Genomic DNA, 13,447 nt, shown 5'->3' on the forward strand with positions numbered 1-13,447 from the left:
ATGGGGGCAGTATTTTTCTTGGGCACTAACTACACGCTCAGATGAGTTTACTCAAAACCTAGCGCAAAACTATACTGAAACGATTTATTTACCTAGTTATTTACGTGCATGCAATTACACTGAAATAAATTTTGTTGTAGTTTCTACCGAAACCATGGTAAAATTAAGAACTGCACCAACAATTTTCAACCGAATGCAAAATTCTGTTAATTGTACTGAAACATTGTCAATATTGCCATGCGTGCGGTAACATTGACTGAAAACATTCTTGATGCTACTATTTTGACGTTGTATTTTTAACCATGTTTATCCAAGACGCGCAACATTCAAGTCGACATGGTCGAAATTACAATGCCAAAATAGTAGCATCAAGAATGATTTCAGTCAACGGTACCGCACGCATGGCAATATTGACAATGTTTCAGTACAATTAACAGAATTTTGCATTCGGTTGAGAATCGTTGGTGCAGTTCTCAATTTTACCACGGATTCGGTAGGAACAACAACAAAATTTTTTGGGGTGTATTATCCATTGCAATAATGAGCCATTTTACGAGACGTTTCCAATCAGCTGATCGCTCATTTCATGAATGAAAATTTGACAGGAGGTTGCGCCCAAGCCCGTGTGTGTTAATATCAATATCAACACTGTTGTCGTTTCGTAAAATAGACTACACGAAACCAGAAATCAACCCAAATATAGGTTCTTTTCACTCATATCGGCTCTTCCGTGCGAGAACCCAAATTTGGCTATATCACGTTAAAGCTCTGAGTGGGTAGTTTCCGTTTGATGCCGGCAGAAAATTGCAACCCATCGCAAAGTTCTTTCTACCTAGCGTTAACTATCGAAGTACCCTAGTGGGTTGAAATAAACCCACTTTTGGGTAAACGGCAAAAAACCCAAATTTGGCTTCTCGCACGGACATTATGGGCTAGGTAGCTGCTTCTCGCTTTGTTTTTGACAACAATGCGAGCGGGAGAGCGAGGATACAACCCACTGCTGGGTAAAAAGTTCAAGCGGTATACTTATTTTTGCGTTCTTTTAACGTATTTTTTAGGTAATCTGTTTTTTCCGTGTATACTTAAAAATGCGTCAAAGTATAAATAATTGACAAGAACTCAAGAAACAACATCTGTTCCTCTGTTCGACTTCGACACCAATGAAAATTCGATCGAGTCAAACTAGATGTTTGAGAGCATTGGTTTCTTTTTGGACAAATATTTGAACCTGTGTATTAATTCTGGGATCTTAAGTAGTTCTTGTTTGATTGCAGCAAAAATATTGTGCATCCTAGCCTAATCACTCAAATGCTGATTAACGAGCCTGGCTGAAACAAAGAGGAGAAACGTCAAAATTGGAACAGTCGATTTTCTGTCATCCTCATGTAGTTCCAATCAAGCAGGAGACCTGTCAAAACGGCAAGGATTCGCCACTTTGGTTTACTCGAGACACTTTAATCATAGACTAATTTTAAGACCTTCATGTACCAAAGAAAACCATCAAATTTTTTATGTCCAGTCCGGTACTCAATAAATATTCTTTACCGTGTATTTTTTCCGTGTAAATTGCCTTTTGCGTAAATTATTTTTAGACACCGATCTGACAGCTCTGACAGTAAGGGACTAAACATAAATTACGTAAGTGGGTACCGACACTCAACGAAAAAAACTAGCGAAATTCATCGAAATACCTTATGAAAATTTGCTATAACTAATTCTTATGGATGGCATAAGAATACCTTATGAAAATTGATCGTGAGTGCTATGACAAATTTCATAAGATAGGCTTATGAAAATAACAAAAAAATCTTAAAATGATGCAGACTGGATTCGATCCATGAACGTCGGGATCACCGAGCCCGTGTTTTACCCACACGGCTACCGACGCTTGAGAATACCATGTTGCTAAACATGAATAAAAGCCAAGCTGTGAGACGATTTTACGTCATAGTGACCTTATGAAATTCATCCAAATCATTATGAATTATTGGAAATCTTAAGGCTATTTGGCTGAGTGGAGGATTGTTCACAATCTGCGAACTTGACTGCGGAAAAAAATCGCGACCATGATGCCGCTGGCACCACTTCCGAAGTTAGGTCCGACGCACGGATTTGGAGAAAAATCCAACTTCGCTAGTCGAAAATTCCGGGTTTCAACTACACGGAGAATATTCACCCTGTTGGTGACTCTTCCTTTGTTTTTGGCAACATTCGTGTGCAGGGCGAGAGAAAAAAAACAACCCAGTGCTGGGTAAAACTAAAAGGTCTAGCCAAATTTGAGTTTTTAAAACCCGCATAGAAATTTACCATTCTTCAAACTAGACAAACCATTTCATGAACGCATTGAAAATGGTAACCTATTACGACTATGGTTCCGAAATGTTCTTCAGATTACGGTAACACCATAGGTGGAAGCCAAGCATTGTTGTAATATTATCCACTATGGTTCATAAAAAGTATGATAATGTATCCGTTTTGAACACATCTGGGTCTACTATATCGGAATATATATGTACTGCATCAGCTGTGGTACACCGTTTCGGCTGGAAATTACTGTCAGCCATCTTTGCACTCGCGTAAACAAAAAAGTTTTGTTGTATGTTCTCCAAGTTTTCTTGTGTAAATATTATCCCAATAACTTTTGTTGCTCCGATTGTTGCTGCAAAGTGTCCTCCAAAGTATATTGATGGTAAGTAATACAGGAGATTTTTGGAAAAACGTTATTTCATTGCATTTTTTTGCTTCAGATTGGATTAACACGAAGACGTGCTGCGGCGTTTTCGTCTTGCACTTCATTCAATCATGTCGTCAAATAACGACCAGTGGCACCAGTAGCAGGAACATGCAGCCGTCGTAGCGCTAATAATCGGAAAAGATACGAGATGCGGCCAGGAACTCGGTCAGGGACGAATACCCCTGCAGTTACGCCAGGTATTCATAAATGCATCTGCATCGGTTCCCGTGATCGCGAAGAGGCTTCCGCCAATGGTGTTTAGTGAAAATCCTGGTGAAAATATACATAAGCTGTTGCAACTGTAATTGTTCTGTACTGTTTTATAATAAATGGTTACAAAATTTATTGACAAACGCGTTTGAATTTACAAATATTTATTTAAAAAAAAAAAAAAAAAAAAAAAAAAAAAAAAAAAAAAAAAAGAATCAGTTTGATCGCAGATGCCGTCGTGTATAGACGCATGCAAATGTGCTCTTAGCAGTCAGCTTTGTCTTTGCCATCAGTTTGTGCTGTGTAGGCAAACGTTATCGCGCGCGCATTGTCTCCCGGTCGTTCACCGTTGTGTCGGTCGTCTGTGGTGCCGCTTTGTGTCGTCGGAAGCAATTTAATTGCACCGAAATGTGTGAGTTGATCAACACCGCACAGTTTCGATTCCCGGTCGGTAGCCCTCGACCAACATGGACAGATATTGCAAACTTTTTAAAATCGCTGGAAACGGATTTGCTGCTCGTCGAGACAGCATATAAAACAGCAAAGGATCGCTCGCTGTTTGTGAAGTTTGTGTCTTCGGAAGCGATGATGGAGGCATTGAGAAAAAATGCGGACCCGAAGAAGTTTCTTTACGCAAATGGACAAACCGTGGAAGTGAGTATGTGCGTCGCTGGCGCCAATGTCCAGTACGTTCGGATTTTCGATTTGCCCCCGGAATTGAGTGACGATCGTTTGTCGCTGGTACTCGCAGAGTATGGCAAAATCGAAAAAGTAGTTCGCGAAAAATTTCCGGCTGACTCAGGACTTGGACACATTTTCAACGGCGTGCGTGGTGTATACATCGACGTTGAAAAGGACATCCCTCCTGCGATTGACATCGGAAACTTGAAAGGACGTATTTTTCACGACGGACTGAAAGATGTGTGCTTCTTGTGTCGAGCAGTGGGCCATAAGAAGAGTTCCTGCCCTCAACGTGGAAGTCGGAAACATCAGGAGGAGCAACGCAAAAAGTCGGAGTCCACCTCGTATGCCGCTGTCGTGTCTCGGGGCGGGGTGACATCATCAGAAGCATTGGTCATTTCGGAAGATGATATCATTGAAGTTTCGGAAGACATCGTTGAGTCATTGGACACACTAGATGTGGAACAAGATCAACCAACTGATTGTGAATCCGGTGTTCAGGAAAAACGTCCGATGACACAAATGGAAAAGCTGGAACAAGTGGCCAAGGCAATACATGAAGCGATGGGGAATCCGACCGCTGAGCAGCGCCGAGCTCAGTACGCCGCGTCCGGCTCCAGTTCAGGTTCCGGCTCGCGTGTTAGGAAGAAATGCGCACGAAGAACATTTTATTAGTTTTTTTTTTCAATTGTTTTTAGAATAAGAAATTATTCGCCCAGAAAAGTGGCTCCGTAAAGTTTTTATGTAAACAAATGAGCCTTAATAAATGACTTGGAAAAAAAAAAAAAAAAAAAAAGAATCTTTAACCATAGTACGTACTGTTTTTTGCCGTTGTCGAGGTTATAGTAATATTTTTTCCCAACCATAGTATCAACTTTCCAGGTGTAGATTGGTCAACTATATTGAGTACGTTATCGTTACGGTTCACGTCTGAAATTTGTATGCAGAAAATCTGATTTTGAAACGGTAAACATACTTAACGACCCGTTGTCCGTATGGTCGAGTCTTCAAAAACATCACCCATTACGGTCAGAACATTACCCAGCTATGGTCGGCTTACGGTCGAATATACCATTTTGATTATGGTAGAGGATGGACCATAAACCATATCCGGTGCTGTTCAGGTATGGTTTGGATCTATGCGGGAACTTCTTCACTGGGTTAAAATATTTTCGATGACCGTATATTTACACAAATCAAAGTAACTCCCGAATAATGTGTAATTTGTGCCCAAGCGCAAAATGACAGCTCAGATTAAAAACCTATCGTGTTTATAAACAAAGTTAATTTGTGATTAAATTTTTTTTGAACAGTTTTTATCGGTTTTTATCATAAATTCATTGAGTTTAAAGTAAAATCTCCATCCAAAATGAATAGTTCGCAACCTTTATCGTGTTCAGTTGAGCCAGAGAAAATCACAGGTATTTGATTGATAATCAATTTAAGCTACATATTTTTTTTTTCTTTGGACTTGTCTTTTCGACTGGCTAAGACCATTGATTGGTCCATCTCGCCTAAGCTACATATTGTTAAGATTGCTTTCCTGTTTGTGTTCGTACCTCAATTCCAGCTCCCCCGCAGACACTGAACGATTTCTGCCGGATTTGCCTCCTGCGAAAGCCGTCGTTAATCCCTCTAACAAGTGAACTGAACGGCACCATGATTCCGGAGATGCTCTGGAAAGTATCCGGAACGATGCTGAATGCGCTCGAACAGCTGCCGCGGGTCATTTGCGAGCACTGCCTGACGAAGCTGGACCTGGCGTACAGCATCGCCCAGGAGTTCCGTAAACAGGAGGAAGTGCTGCGTAGTTTCTGCTGGAAGGGGGCTCTGATCGATCAGCTGGATGGGTTTCAACAGACCGAGGACGCCATCAAAGTGCCCTACTCGGATGAGGTGCTTAGGAAGTTGACTTCGGCGTCGCAGACGGTTGTGGTAGCAGTCGAGGAAGATAAGCCAAGCGAAGAAAGCGAGCAACCGGTAATTCAGAAAGAATCAACCGATAAAGGAGAGAGCGAATTCAGTGGAGAACAGCTGGATGATATAATCGAAGTGGTAGGTGAAGTGATCGAGGAGGATGTCCAATCGACAGAAGATTTCGAGATGATTGTGGAAGAATCCAGCGAGAATGAAGAATCTCCAGCGAAAGACAAGAAAGTCGGCCTGGTAGATTGTAGCCAGGACGAAGAATCGCAAGACAGTGTCAAGTCCATTAAAAAAGAAATCCAAGAGGAAGATAAGGAGGCGGATTCAGCGACATTGGATGCTCCGTCCTTGATCATAACTAAGGTCGAAGAAGACGAAGAATGGATTGAGGAAGAGGAAAAACTGTCGGAGCAAATAGATGAACCGAGCGAATCGGAAGAGTTGGCCATCGTGAGCTGTGGTGAAACCGACGAATCGCAGGATCCCATCTGGTTCGATGAGGAGGAACCGCTGGACAAAGATGGCGATGATCTGAACAGTAATGATCGTGAACCAATCCAAGAGGAGCCACCCACTAGAAAAAGGCGAAAAAAGGGTGTGAGTTTGATTAAAAAAGACTTAAAGGAAGCGCCAAAACGGATCATCAAAAGTGAGGTCAATGCTGATGGGTTGTACCACTGCAAAGTTTGCGATCGGACGTTCAGCGTGCAGAAAACTTTTCTCAACCATTTGCGCAGTCACGAACACGTCATGCAGGGTTCGTTCAAGTGTCCACAGTGCGATAAGGTAAGTTGGGCAAAGCAGTATACCCTAACGATATGATTTCTGTAGAGGATACTTTTCATAGTATGTAATAAGTTGAAAAACTACCAAATCCGTCAATTCTTCTAATATAAATAAATTGTACACATACTTCATTTTCCTGATGAAAAATAAAATTGTTGTCTTTATCTTATCAACATCAAGACGCATCTAAAACCATAAATAGTTAACGATAGAGTAAAACTCTGAATAAAAAAAGAATAAATAAAAATCTTTCCAGGCATTTGGCACCAAGAACCGCTTGAAACGACACGTAGTGATTCACACCCGAGACCTGTCGTGTAGAGAGTGCAACAAAACATTCGCCAACGTGTATGAACTTCGAGGGCATCAACAGGTCCACCTGAAAGGTAAGTGGAAATGTTCGTCGTGTGATTTTGTCTGCTACGCGAGAGATCTGATGAAAGAACACCGTCAAACGAGCAAATGTGCAAAATTAGCTGGGGTGAAACCACCGCCAAAGCCGGCTAGGCTGAAGGATCCAAAGTGTCCGTACGAGGGATGCGACTATAGGGCCACCAAATACGGTGCGATGTACGTACACAAACGTAGCAAGCACCAGTCGACGTTTGAGTGCGACATGTGCGACAAGAAGTTTGCCTTCGCCAATCAGCTCAAACAGCACGAAACTATTCACACCGGAGAAAAGCCCTACCAGTGTGATGTCTGCGACAAACCGTTCCGACGGTTATACAGCTTCAAGGAGCACATGGCCATCCACGAGGGCGAGCAAAGGTATGTGTGCAACCTCTGTGGGAAATCGTTCGCTCGGCCACGCTATCTGGCGGCCCATGTGGCCACGCATTCGACCAAGAGGCCGTTCGAGTGTACGATGTGTGGCGCCAACTACAAGACGAAGGGTGAACTGACGAAACACGTGAGGGCCAAACACGAAACGCTGGAGTACGGCAATGGGAACGATATCATCGAGGAGGATTACGATTATTTTGAGGACGAGATTTATTTGTAAGGTAACGTAGAATAGAAATATTTAAGAATACTGAAGGTCGAAGAGCAAGTTTGTCCACTTTATGAAGAGAATTCTTCGAAATATCCGTGCCTTGTTTTCTCTATAAATTTCTGGACTTTCATTTCAACTTGAAAGGGGATGTTAGAACGATTGGTTTGACTAATACTTGCACAGGTTTTGCGAGGTTCTTGCACTTTGCAGTATTAGCTCTAGATTTTCCACAGTTATCCAAGTAACTGGTTACATAAATGATCCTGTAAATCCACGCTTCCGAAACTCTGTTTTCGCGGCGCACTAGCCTTTTGCAGGTTTGCTAAAACAAGATGAAAAAGCGAGCTTGCGACACGTTGGAGCGCCGCGAAAACCGAGCTTGGGTAGCTCTGCTGTAAATTGAAGTTGTTCATATAGCGGAAATAAGCTGTAAATCCGCGTCTATTCAGCAAGACTATGCTGAGGGTAACGGGCTCGATTCCCAATCGTTCCAAAAACTTTTCGAAACGGAAATATTCTTGACTTACTTGGGCATAGAGTAGGTATCATCGTACGTATCCAACACACGATATATGAATGCAAAAATAATAAATCGGTAAAAGAAACTCAGCGGATACTGTTGGAGTGTTCATAAGCTGATAAGCAAACTCTTCATCAGTTGAGACGTTACGCCAAGGAAAAGATGAAGAATTTCTGATGGAACTACAAGTTTTGACAGTTTATTGAATGGAATCCAGGATAGGCGATACAACTAGATGTGGTATTCAACTAATTTTCATAATAATTCTCGCGCTTAGTATCATACTGGCGTATCTGCAATGATCAATTTATTCGGTTTGATGGTCGCCACCTAAGAATCACAAAGTAGTCAAGTACGTTAGGTGATAAAACCTAAGTTATTGCAGTCATTAAGTTATTGGTCTTGAAGCTCCTCTACTTCTTGCTTCACGGTAACCGTTGACTGTTCACTATCCTGTCCAACACTTATCGAGTTCGTATTGTTGGCAGCTTTCTCGTGAGTCTTTTCATGTCTTACTAGTTCGCCCCGGTATCGAAACTTTTTACCACAAGTTTCACATCTGAAAAGATTGGACATGGCTTAATAATATTCAACACGACTAGTAGACAAAAATATTACTCGAAATTCAATGTAGAATTGGCATGCCTCACAAGGTGCTGCTTCAAACTTCTCTCCCGCACGAACGTTTTTCCGCATATTTCACATGGAATCTGTTCGGTTGCGGTGTGTGCTGCCACGTGTTGATCCAAAGTAAACTGGAAGATTCAAATTCCTATCAATATAAACTATCACATAAACTCAAACTAATCGGTTTCGCAACCTTCGAACGGAAGCTTTTCGGGCAAAGATGGCAGCGGAACTTCTTCTCTCCCGTGTGAACGAACTGATGCATCTCCAGTTTCTGTCCAGTGGGATATCGCTTCGGACAAAACTGACACTGGAACTTGGGCTCGTGAATTGTCTTATGATTATACATGGCGCCTTTCTTCGTGGTGCTGTAGTTGCAGCCCTCAAAGTCACAATTTATCACTGGAAGCGGTCCTTCCGGTTCCTTGGGTGCTCCGTGGGCCGACTCCAGATGCGTGTTCAGAACACTCCGGAGCCGATACCGTTTACCACAAATTTCACAGTGGAAACCCTTCTCGCCGGTGTGAGTCCGTTCGTGGCGGTTCCGGACATTCTGCGTCTTATAGCTATTCGGACAGAAATGGCACTTGAAGGGGCGCTCATTCGTGTGGCTTCTTTCGTGGCGTGTCAAGTGTGGTTTCGTGGCGAATTTCTTCTGGCAAATCGTGCACGTATATCGTCCGTCTTCCCGAGCCTTGTGGAAACGCACGTGTCTCTTCCAGGCAAACTTACTGACCAGCTTCATGTCGCAAATCTGGCACGTATATTCGGTGTCACTGTTCTCGCCATGGTAGATTTGCATGTGACCGTACAAGGCGGCCATCGTTGATACGCGAATCGGACATTTGGGACATTTTATTGCACTGGCATGCATCCGAAAATGCTTGTGAAGCAATATAACGGAAATGATTTTTGCCGGAAGGCCAGCCTCTTTACATTCCTCGCACTGGTACGGAATCATTCCAACGTGCTCCGGTAGATGCGCCTCAAGACTTTCGACATTTTCGTGTATGTGCCCACAGATATAACATTTATTTGGATCGAGCATAGCTTTTTTGATTTTACTTTTATAGCGATTGTTGACACGCTTCTTAATGGTTTTCTTTGATTCTTGATCTGGAGGCTCCTCCGGCTCCAAGTCTAGTTCCGGTTCCTGTTTAATAGTTTTGGGCTCGCTTACAGTAGGAGTGGGCTCAAGACTAGAATTCAACGGTTCTTCGTTAACACCCAAGTTCGTACCGCCCTGATATTCGTTCAACTGGTCGATCAACGAACGATCCTTGGAACTGCTGAAAGACTCCAGCAACGCATAGCTCGCGACAAATCGTTCCCGTGCATTATAAGCATTCTCCAGCGAGTCCAAACAACCCTGGCACACCTTACTGGGAAACGCATCTTTCAGGACCAGCTCGAGTCCGGTGACCGACCGGAACACATAAGGAATCGGAAGCCCACCGATGTAGGACACTAGGGACACGAGAAAATCCGGAGTAGTCCGCAGACACAGCCGACAGTATTGGTCCAATACGCGTACGTCCTGCACCTCCGGACTCGGGCCGCGTTCGTCTTCGCTTGGCGGTGGTTCTTGTTTCACTAAAACCAGACGTTGTTTGAACTTAAACCAATGAATTTCTAACTGAAAAGCGTACCTTCGAAATTGCTCCATCCCGCTTCATTCATTTTAAATGTTTTATTTATAAAAACCAATAGTAAACCCTATTTTTGGGATATTTATCGTCGATCCCGATCGTTTACGATGCACCTGGATGGGTGGGTGGGTGTCGATGTAAACAAACATTAGTTTTATGAATGAATGCTGACATGAATGAACCCCCCAGAATGCTGGAAAATGTTTTGACACCGACAGCACAGAAGGTCCAACGTATCTAAATACCCCAGGTAAGATCTAGATTGAGTTTAAATAAGGGCGAAAGTAACATGAGAGAGTTCTCTTCATCGACTCTCTCTTCTTCAAATTAGAGCCGATGCACACGAGCGTTAATTGACGCTGCGTGAATTCACGCTGCGTCGCCGCAGCGTTCCTGTGGGGCATGCGTTGACATTGCGTGCCGCACACGGTGCGGCGCGGTTGCGGTGCGGTAGCGTTGCGTTCTCGTGTGCATCCTCCCATTTGATTGTGTGTAACTCAGGACGCACTTGCGTGCACGCTGCGTGGACGCGCCGCCCGTGTGCATCGGCTCTTATAGTGACAAGATGCAAGTATGGTTGAACTTTTTGGTCATAAATCGCTAGGTTGCGATGCAATCTAGCGTCTAAGTGTAAAAAAGTTCGATTGAATTTGCATCTTGTCACTTTAATTTGCAAAAGAGAGAGTCGATGAAGAGAACTCTCTCATGTTAGTTTCGCCCTTATTTAAACTCAGTCTAGAGATACTCTCACTAACATTCAGGCCATATGAATAAAGCTGAGTAAAATCGACAATGATTTTTCATAAGGGCCTAACTGACTTGATCGATTTCTCTTCGTCGACTCTCTCTTTCGCTAATAACTTGATCAAAACGAACAAAATCATTAGTCCTGTTCAACGACGTAGGTTGAACTTGATCGAAGTTGCTGCATCCTATTCTTACCCATTTGTCAACAAAGGGGAAAGAGCGGGATGGAGTAAGTTCGAGCAAGTTCAACCTACGTCGTTGAACAGGACTATTATTCTTTTTGTTTCTATAGCAAGATGTAGTCATCTCCTTCGCATTTCAGTCAAAAAAAATTGGAAAAATTCAATACACATTCTGTAATAACACAAAGAGAGGATCGATGAAGAGAAATTGAAAATTTCAGTTAGGCCCTAATGAAGAATCAGTGTCGAAATACTACGGTAGACGTTCGGTCGGTGCAAACGGTTTAACTGCAATGCTTTTTAACTGCAAGTTCGGTAAGTGCAACAAATTTGCAGTTATCGCACCGCCAAATGTCAGAATGGTGCGCCATGTTAGCCCAAATGAACAATCGGATGAAGTTCACGTTCATTTTACGTCAGTTCTAGATTGAGTTTAAATAAGGGCGAAAGTAACATGAGCTAGTTCTCTTCATCGACTCTCTCTTCTTCAAATTAAAGTGACAAGATGCAAGTATGGTTGAACTTTTTGGTCATAAATCGCTAGGTTGCAATGCAATCTAGCGTCTAAGTGTAAAAAAGTTCGATTGAATTTGCATCTTGTCACTTTAATTTGCGGAAGAGAGAGTCGATGAAGAGAACTCGCTCATGTTACTTTCGCCCTTATTTAAACTCAATCTAGAGTTGATAGTTAGTTGACACTGTCAGGCGTTGCAGTTAGCGGATTTTCGTTCGCTAAGTGAAACGTAAACATGTTGCAGTTATCGAACGTCTACTGTAGTCCTGTTTAATGACGTAGGTTGAACTTGCTCGAAGTTGCTGCATCCTACTCTTACACGTTTGTTGACTAATGGGTAAGGGCAAGATGCAGAAACATCGAGCAAGTTTAACCCGCGTCGTTGAACAGGACTACTCTTTACTTATGTGAAGCCCTGGAGCAAAGTCTCTGTAAATCTTCACAGAGATTTGAGTAAAGAGTATTAACATACAACGTGGTACTGCATGAAATTCTCTCCTTCTCTTTCACTCTTACAGACATTTTGTAAACAACAAGGCCAAGAAACGTCAAAATCCAATATAAAATCAAAACAATGCAGTGCCCTATTGCGTCCCAATTTTTTTTATTTTGATCGAGATTTTGATGATTAATTTCCCTAGAAGGTTTATGACAGTTCAATCGATAAAATGTCAGTTCGCTCCGAACAGAAAAAAAAATCCCATACAAACTTTGAATGCATTTTAAAACCATCAAAAATTATGATATGTATTTTCAAATTCGACTAATTTTTGGACGGAGGTTTCAGTTTATGATAGAATCTGGATTACTCAAAAAAAATGTAAGGTGGGGTTGCTCTTAATAGCGTGAACGAAAATGCTGGCGATGTGGTCGGTGCTGTCAGTTTTTTTTCGGTTTTGTTTTGCTTGTCGTTTTCTCCTCATTTCCATTCATATTTTTGCCTCGTGCACGCGTTCGTTCCGGAAAGTTTATTGCTGGTCAAAAAAATGGCCAAAATAAAACGTAAATCAGTAGTTGTTCCGGCACCGAAAGCCAAACCGATCCAGCCCGACGACGATGACAGCGGTTCCGACTACGAAGTGGACCGTCATATGACGCTGACCAAGGTACCGAAGACCGTGGCTGAAGAGTTTCCGCTCCCGAAACAAGTTCGCAAAGAGCTGGTCAAACGTACGGCGAAAGTCTCGGAAAGTGAAGAATCCAGCGAGGAGGAGGAAGACGACGACGATGTTAACTTACCAACGTTGACCAAGGGACAGATTGCGGATATCCTGCAAACGATCAAGAACAACAAACGGCTGGTGCTAAACGTTTCAAATGTGAACTTTTCCACGTCCAAGGAAGAAATCGAAGAGCACTTCAGGAAGGCCGGTCGAGTGAAGAGTGTCCGGATACCGAAGAAGCGGGCGTCCGGCTTTGCGTTCGTCGAAATGCTCGATGCGGAAGGATTTCAGGTGAAAAGGTTTAACGACGTTTTGGGGAAGAATATTTTAACGGGTTTCCATTGCAGAAAGCTTTCCTGCTGCACGGGTCCTACCTGGATGGTCGCCAGATCCGGGTTCAACTGTCGGAGAGTGGCAAGAAGAAATCCCATCAGAAAATCCTGCAGCTAGAGAAAAAGAATGCCGAGATTAGGAAAATGCGGAAAAAGAATCGCGCCAAACCGGAAGCGAAAGAAGTTACCCTGGTGCCGAAAGTGCAGCCCAAAGTCGTCGAACGCGATCCCTATTTGGACAAGAAGAAAACCAAGCCCCCGACCAAGAAGGAAATCAAGGCCTACAAGAAGAAAACTTCGCTGAAGGCGAAGTTCAGGAATGTGGCCTTGAAGGGAATAAAAGTTTGATGGCGGATTATACCTACGCTGATGTTGTTGA

At 42.9% G+C, this 13,447-nt stretch overlaps 3 protein-coding genes across 3 annotated transcripts; 2 read left to right on the top strand and 1 right to left on the bottom strand.

The window, feature by feature from the left end:
* Positions 1–4,888: 4,888 nt before the first annotated feature.
* On the top strand, positions 4,889–7,385 carry LOC109421502 (zinc finger protein 391). The gene is made up of 3 exons (XM_019695995.4): positions 4,889–5,046; positions 5,196–6,337; positions 6,594–7,385. The coding sequence occupies exons 1-3, from the start codon at positions 4,995–4,997 to the stop codon at positions 7,341–7,343; spliced, it is 1,944 nt and encodes a 647-aa protein (XP_019551540.2). The 5' UTR covers positions 4,889–4,994; the 3' UTR covers positions 7,344–7,385.
* Positions 7,386–8,037: 652 nt separating this feature from the next.
* On the bottom strand, positions 8,038–10,268 carry LOC109621332 (zinc finger protein 184). Its single transcript, XM_029870946.2, has 4 exons — positions 10,131–10,268; positions 8,675–10,074; positions 8,473–8,609; positions 8,038–8,413 (listed from the first exon to the last, which is right to left on the bottom strand). Exons 1-4 carry the CDS (start codon positions 10,159–10,161, stop codon positions 8,248–8,250), a joined length of 1,734 nt encoding a protein of 577 aa, XP_029726806.1. The 5' UTR covers positions 10,162–10,268; the 3' UTR covers positions 8,038–8,247.
* Positions 10,269–12,488: 2,220 nt separating this feature from the next.
* Positions 12,489–13,428, top strand: LOC109621331 (uncharacterized). Its single transcript, XM_020075362.3, has 2 exons — positions 12,489–13,027; positions 13,084–13,428. The coding sequence occupies exons 1-2, from the start codon at positions 12,560–12,562 to the stop codon at positions 13,414–13,416; spliced, it is 801 nt and encodes a 266-aa protein (XP_019930921.2). The 5' UTR covers positions 12,489–12,559; the 3' UTR covers positions 13,417–13,428.
* The last annotated feature ends 19 nt before the right edge of the window (positions 13,429–13,447 follow it).

This window comes from Aedes albopictus, chromosome 2, assembly GCF_035046485.1.
Source record: "Aedes albopictus strain Foshan chromosome 2, AalbF5, whole genome shotgun sequence".
Classification (NCBI taxonomy): Eukaryota; Metazoa; Arthropoda; class Insecta; order Diptera; family Culicidae; genus Aedes; species Aedes albopictus.